The 7,541-nt window shown below is 36.1% G+C and overlaps 1 protein-coding gene across 1 annotated transcript in view; it reads right to left on the bottom strand.

Moving 5' to 3' along the window:
* The window catches only part of LOC107688094 (protein kinase C beta type-like), a 139,600-nt gene that overhangs the window by 38,782 nt on the left and 93,277 nt on the right, over positions 1-7,541 (bottom strand). Inside the window, exons 9-10 of the mRNA XM_016485661.1 lie at positions 4,397-4,537; positions 274-447 (exon numbers count right to left, since the gene is read on the bottom strand). Of these exons, the coding sequence (XP_016341147.1) occupies positions 274-447; positions 4,397-4,537 (315 nt within the window). The remainder of the gene's footprint in view (positions 1-273; positions 448-4,396; positions 4,538-7,541) is intronic.

Below are 7,541 nucleotides of genomic sequence, written 5' to 3'. Positions count from 1 at the left end.
GATATCGGAAGTATATCGTATCGACCGAAATTAAGAAATATATCGTGATATCAATTTTGGCCATATCGTCCAGTCCTAGGAGAGAAGAGCAAAATAAACAACATGAAATAAGAAGAGAGCAGCAGAGGCACAGAGAAGAGGTAAGGAGAGCAAAAGAGACGACATGAGATGAGAGGAGGCGAGATGAATCTACGACATGAAATGAGATGACAGCAGAAGAGACGAGACGAGACGAGACGAGACGAGACGAGACGAGATGAGAAGCTGCTGTACCATTGTCTGAAAGCAGGAGTGCAGTTGAGTGAGGAAGGGTGGTTTTCCTGACAAGGCCAACACTCTCTTCTCCACCATAGTGCATTCTACGTCATCATCCTGGATCACCACGTCCTTCTTCAGGATCTTTATTGCAAACAGCTCATCACCTGCCTTTCTCTCGGACAACATCACCTAAAAAAAGACAAACAGAGAGAGAGAGCGTGAAGGTAAGCAGGGATGTTCAGAGTTATGTCACCAAACACATAACTGAAGCATTTGAGTGAGCAAGCAGAAGGAGATGAGCAAAGCAACACTGTAACACAGCACATGAGCTTCATTTATTAGCAGAAGATACACTGGCCTTTGACTGCGGATCAATACAGCAGCGTTTATACTCATTCTTAGCATGTTTAGGGCATGTTAGGCCAGAGAACATAGCTGCAGTTGAGGTACAGATGATATAAAAGACAGAGAAATGATGGACAGAAGAGATGAAGCTCTCGCACACGTGAAGACAATAAGGAGCAGATTTGAGTGTGGCACAATGGCACGGTGAAGGAAATCTTGAGTGATGGGTGGGCAGATTTTAATTGTGCTCATTTTTAGGATTGAGCCTGAAGGCGCATGTACTGAAGAGAAAAGACAACCAGAGAGAGAGGGATAAAAAAAATGGAAGAAAAAAAAAAAGAGTGAGAAAGTTCAAAGAGCAATAGAAATGAGGGAAGATTAAATAAATAAGTGAGAGATTAATATCATAAACATTAAAAAGTATAAACATTTTAATATATATATAAAATTTATCCAACATACATTTTTATGACTCCAAAATGAGCAAGAAAGAAAAAAAAGATGTTACATGGTAAACATAAAACTCACCAGATAGACAACATTAAAACAATCAGAACAGAACGAAAAAGTAAAATTAATTGCACCATTATCACAAAATGTAAATAATGCCAATTAGCATATCAAATACTAAAACTAAAGCTAAGGTACAACGTAAATACACTGAAAAACAAAACTAAAACTAAATAATAAAGTGATAACATGAAAAAAATGTATTATAAAAATTACAATTAAAATAAAATTAAAAAATAAATTAATTAAAAAATCACAACTATAATTCCACTGAGCAGAGAACATTCAGAAACATTTTCTATAATATTGAGACGTCAATTAAAACATCTGTTACCATACAAACAGCTGAAACATAGATGACCTAGATGAATGAAATCAAACACTGATTTCAATCAATACCATTAAAAGGAAAACAAATACAACATTTCAATTCAAATCAATTTCATTGATTTACTAGTTACATTACATTACATCCATATGCAAACGAAGTAATTTTTTTTTCAGTAGCATGACAGTAGTGTAACCATTTTCAAAACTGTGTATCTTTTCCAATAACAAGCTACATTTTTTCAATGAGTGGCAGCGTAGCACGACAAGGCAGTAAACAAACACGCTCTTCTAAAATATCCTCTCTCTCTCATATATGTAGTGCCAGAAAATCAGATTCTTTGCAGTGAATTTGTTCATGTAAATAAACCAATTCAAAAAAATTATTAACCAATTTGAGTTCCTATGTAGCGTTTTAGGGTGTTTTTTTATATACAGCAATTTTATGTTTTTCAGGTTGTGGAAAGAGTAGCTTGACTGTAGCATAACTATTTATGTGTATCTTGTAGTTTGGAAAGCTACATATTCATATTAGCTCCCCGACACTTTTATGCGTGTGTGATGAATTTAAACCCAATCCAATATGCCTGACACAGCCACAGTACTTCTTGTCACCAAACCAATAGCGCTTCATCAGTGTGTGAAAGCATCTCTCAAATACCTTCCCTCATTCTGCGGCAAGGTCACATAGAGAAAAACCTGACAGAGGAAAAGTAATGCTTGAAGAAACTTTACAGACAGTCTGGCTCTGCCATTTAGCTCTCTCTTGAAAATAAATGCACATATTGAAATGAGCAGAGTTATTTCAGTGTAAAGGCAGCCCCAGATGGACACCTTGTGACTGGCAATGGGAAAAGAGAAGCGATACACTTCAACATTACAGAGGACACCATCTGCTCCTCACAGGCCCTACACCCTAACACACACACACACACAGACACACACACACACACACACACACACACACACACACACTACTCAGTCATTCATGATCTGCTTCAACCCCATAATCACACAACTGGACTTGTGAAAGTGCACATCTGTCAGCTTTTGAAGCTCCCTCTACTGAAGGCTCATCATCATGGAATCTACAGTATTTTTGACAAAGTGCCATTTTTTTAAATCACTGGGCAATATCAACACTGTCAGTCCCCCATTTACTATTCTAAAATATATTTTTTAACATATTAAAATATATTTTCTTAGCATCTTTCTCTTTTTAGTTCCAATAAATTGCGATGGGTTAGCCTAAATAAACTCAATAAGCAGACAGACGACAGTCAAGCGCAGACCAGTATTGTAGTGCACAGGAAATAAGCAGCAGTCATATTTAAAGCAGTTTAAATTAAATAGTACTGATTGATGTTCACTTGGATTTTTTCCCCATCGAGGGGAAATAACTTAATACTCTGTCAGTTATAGTCGTCATATGGTAAAATGCATTTTTATTTGTGTAACGTTACGTTCAAAATAACTACAAAATGTGTTTTTTGGAAAAAAACAAAAAAAAACGAAAAAGGAGCCATTTTCTCATTTTTCTACTTTCAATATTAAATCAAAAAACGAATGATCGAATGATACATGGATTCTTCTATAGTATCTTTTTCATACTATGGAAGTCAGTGGCCACCAGCAACAGTTTGGTTACCAACATTCTTCAAAATATCTTCTTTTGTGTTCAACAGAAGAAAGAAACTCATAAAGGTTTGGAACAACTTGAGGGTGCGTGAATAAATTAATTATCAATTTTTTGGGTGAGCTAGCCCTTTAAGTTCAAATTTCCTCAGTCAATTGTAAAATTGTCTTTTTTTAAAGTGACAATATAACAGAAGTAAAAACAACGAGTAATGGCATTTTGATTAAACATTAAAACCTCAAAAATTATCTTAAAAGATGAAGCATGAATGGATGAACCATTCACAATAATATCTATAGCATGCATTTAGAAAATAGATTTTCATTTCATGCTGTCTTTAAACCTCACTTCATTTTTTTATCTCTAAAAAAACTTCTGCCAATCGTAAGGCTTATCTTTTAAAGTTTTCCTGTTCATTTTCAAACAGACATAATTGAACAATTACTTATGATTCAGTGAGAGAGTCAGAAGTGACGATTCACTGACTGATGGAGTCTGATTCAAACTGATAACTCACAGGCAAGTTTAAGGCGGTTTCTTGAATATTTTTGACTGCCTCATTAGAAAGAACTGCTTCATAAGAGTCTTTTTTGTTTTTTTCCTAAAATCAAACATCACAGCTCGTGCTGTGCTTACTGTTGCCTACACCGGAATGAGGTAAGAAATCAAGGTCTTAATATCACATGCTTTTATCCAAAAATACGTGCTTAATGTTTTAAGGATCTGTAGAAATTTTTACTGGAAAACAAATACTGATTAAATCACTATTTGTTTTAAGTTCTGGCTGACTTCAGCACTGTCTTTGCTCTCTGAACACAAATCTATGAGATTGCAGAGAACCTCAGAGTCACGTACAGACATTTGTGTGTGACGTTTGGTAGCCTCTGAGAATGAAGATGCAGCACCGAACTGGACGGGTCAGTCTGTCAGATGCAACAGTGAGGCTGACATTTCATTTGTCGTGATGTGGACGACATCAAACAGTCTCGGCTAATGATGCTGGCAGAGGTCTAGCACTACACCTCAACATATCAATATCATTTTAAAATCCTGTTGCCATGGCAACTGGCAGCAGCTGGAACATGAGCCCACTCACCCTCCTATTTCCCCTCTCTCTGTCTTTTAGCCTGCGTTTCAGTAATCTTGTGCCACAAGTTTGTTAAAATTTCCAAAGGGTGTCGCGACTAAAAAAAGGTTGGGAAACACTGGTTTAGAGTGACCTCACAGCTCGAGATTACCTGCTGCTTCAAGCACCAGTGAGCCTACCTGAGACACATAGAGAGACAGAGAGAGAGAGCGAAAGAAGAGGGCGAGAGTTACCTTTCCAAAGCTACCCTTGCCCAACACCATGAGAAAATTGAAGTCGGACAGTTTCATGCGGTCCCGGTTGCCATTGCTGTCAAATTTGGAGATGGTGTTGGAGGAAGAGCCGTCTGTTTTGTTGGGACCAATTTTAGCTCTCTGCAGGGAAAGAGCAAAAAGAAACAATAAGCTCGTGTTAGAGTGGGGTCAGAGACAACACAGACACACACGTTTGTTTTTCTAGCACGGTGGTGACTTTCATTTGACTTCTATTGTTTTTATACTGAGCTAATGATATTTTCTTTCCCCTACTCCTAAAACCAACATTACAGAAACCTACACTCTCAGACAAAAAAACAAGTACAGAAGCTGTCCCTGGGGCAGTAGCCTTTCAAAAGGCACTAATATGTACCATTCAGGTACTAATATGTACACGTTACATACTAACATGCATATTTATAGTACTAATATGCACCCTTTAACGGTAAATAAGGTACAAAGGTTTACCTTTTGAAAGGGTATTGCCCCTGTGAAAGCTTTAGTATCTTTTTTTCTGAGAGTGTAGAGACACACCAATATTAAAATTCCAGCTTGCATTTTTTGCAATAAGCTGATAATTATTTTCACGTTACGGCTGTAAACAGATAAAGGGCAATATTAAAATACTGTACTATATTGTCTAAATAAATAAACACATTAATGGCTACGTAAAAGCAAGTAAATTTAGGCATCACAACTTTACAATATTCAGTATGAGAAATGTATATTCATTTTGATTACATTTAATAGTGTTATTAAATGATTAAATGTGTTAAAAAAAAATTATTAGTATTTTTACATTTGGATTACATTTACCTTTTAATAAGCATTACATGACAGCAAATGTAATCTAAATGTAAAAATAGGAGTAATGAGTATGTCATTAAATATATAAGATTAACCAATGCCGATAAATAAAAAAAATCTCGAATATTAGCCAATAATTAATATGTGACCCTGGACCACAAAACCAGTCTTAAGTCGCTGAGGGTATATTTTTAGCAATAGCCAAAAAAACATTGTATGGGTCAAAATTATCGATTTTTCTTTTATGGCAAAAATCATTAGGATATTAAGTAAAGATTACGTTCCATGAAGATATTTTGTACATTTCCTACCGTAAATATATCAAAACGTACTTTTTGATTAGTAATATGCATTGCTAAGAACTTAATTTGGACAACTTTAAAGGCGATTTTCTCAGTATTTAGATTTTTTTGCACCCTCAGATTCCAGATTTTCAAATAGTTGTATCTCGGCCAAATATTGTCCTATCATAACATAACCATACATCAATGGAAAGCTTATTTATTCAGCTTTCAGATGATGTATAAATCTCAATTTTAAAAAATTGATCCTTATCACTGGTTTTGTGGTCCAGGGTCACATATAATATACTATTCAGCCCTAAAATATACATGCATTTAAAATAAAAAAGACCAAAAATGTTGATATATGCATATCTAATATTGACAATACTAATAAAATAAAAATATATAATATTGGCTTACTGTGGTACACATATATTGCGCCAATTTGTACATACAAAGTATTTTTGGGTGCATAGATTCAGTTAACAAAGCATGACAAGTTAGACATATTACACATACAGTATATTGTGCATCCATACAGAAACTTGTTAGCATTTTTAGATGTTCATCATGACGTTTACTGTTTAATAAAAGCTAAGCACATTCTCCATGACTCAAGCTAATGGCCTTCATTTTTAGTCTTTAACTAGCTGACAGCGACAACTAAGCCTCAACATTACTGCAGCATTTGCACTTGTGAAACAAGCTTCAAACTTTGAAATCTAGCCATCTTGTCTTCATATATGCACACTTTCTTAGAGCAGCAATGAGGAAAGACCAATGAAATAGTGAAAGAGCAAAAGAGTGCAAGTATACAGTGGGGAATTGGAAAGCATGAGCAAATACAAACATAACTGCTCCATATGTCTATCTAAGCACCATCACATCTATATTTCTAGACTTTTTCTTATTTTCCTCCAATCGTTTGCTGGTCTACACGATGTAGGTGATTTCAGGGTTTACTATCCTTGTGGGGACATTTATGGGCTTCTCGATGTAGACAGGACCTGGCCCACACACATACAAACATACGAATGAGCCACAGCCTGGCATGACTGACATCTCTTGTTTGTTTCTCTCTGTTGATGTTACTGAATTTCTTAAGCAGGTCTATTCATCACATCCCAGCTAAATCTTTCAAACACACGATTCAGCAAACGTTGGGTAAACCTGTCACCCAGACTGCAGATGAAGCCATTTTTGACTATTGTGTGCGCGTGTGAAAAAGACAGCATGTATCTATAATAGAAAGAGAGATATTAAATATGTCTTTGGCAGCATTTGTAAAACAGCTCTAAAGTGTTTGTTAGACACAGAGGAAGTGGGTGTGTGTCAGTTAAACTGTAGTGGTTTGTGTGTGCGTATCTCTCGCTCTCTCTAGGTGAACGTTTAGTTTCTGGCAAGGATCTCACTGCCCAAGCTGGCATGCTACGAAATGACAGACGGCCTGTGTAAATGTCTGTGGTTCCGTGTGTGTGCGGTGACAGGGCACAGTCATTAGGTCCCGTCGGCTGCAGGCTGAGGGGAAGTGTAGGGGAAAAACACATGCTGTAGTGTTATGTTTCTAAGGTAGGATGCTGGTAGTTAAATCACATCTTTAATCTAAAACATTTTTCATCACATCACTCTCTCGCACGCATGCACGCACGCGCACACACACACACACACACACACACACACACACACACACTGTCTCACACAAATACACTAAAAGCTTTTCTCATTCACAACACGTTTGCACAGCACTTGGGCTGACACGCAAAACACAACAGTGCGTCAAGATTCCTCACTTACTTTGCTTTTTATGCACTGCAGACACTATTTTAACTGGTATCTCTCGTTTTCCTACTCTAAATATATTTAAACATACTTAAAACAAGATACATTTATTTGTAAATATATATATATATATATATATATACACACACTGTATATGTAACGTTTTATTTGAATAGTTATATATATATATATATACAGTGGGTACGGAAAGTATTCAGACCCCCTTAAATTTTTCACTCTTTGTTATATTGCAG

Source organism: Sinocyclocheilus anshuiensis, unplaced genomic scaffold (genome assembly GCF_001515605.1).
Source record: "Sinocyclocheilus anshuiensis isolate Anshui unplaced genomic scaffold, SAMN03320099.WGS_v1.1 scaffold249, whole genome shotgun sequence".
NCBI classification, from domain to species: domain Eukaryota; kingdom Metazoa; phylum Chordata; class Actinopteri; order Cypriniformes; family Cyprinidae; genus Sinocyclocheilus; species Sinocyclocheilus anshuiensis.
This window is presented reverse-complemented; position numbering and strand designations above follow the sequence as displayed.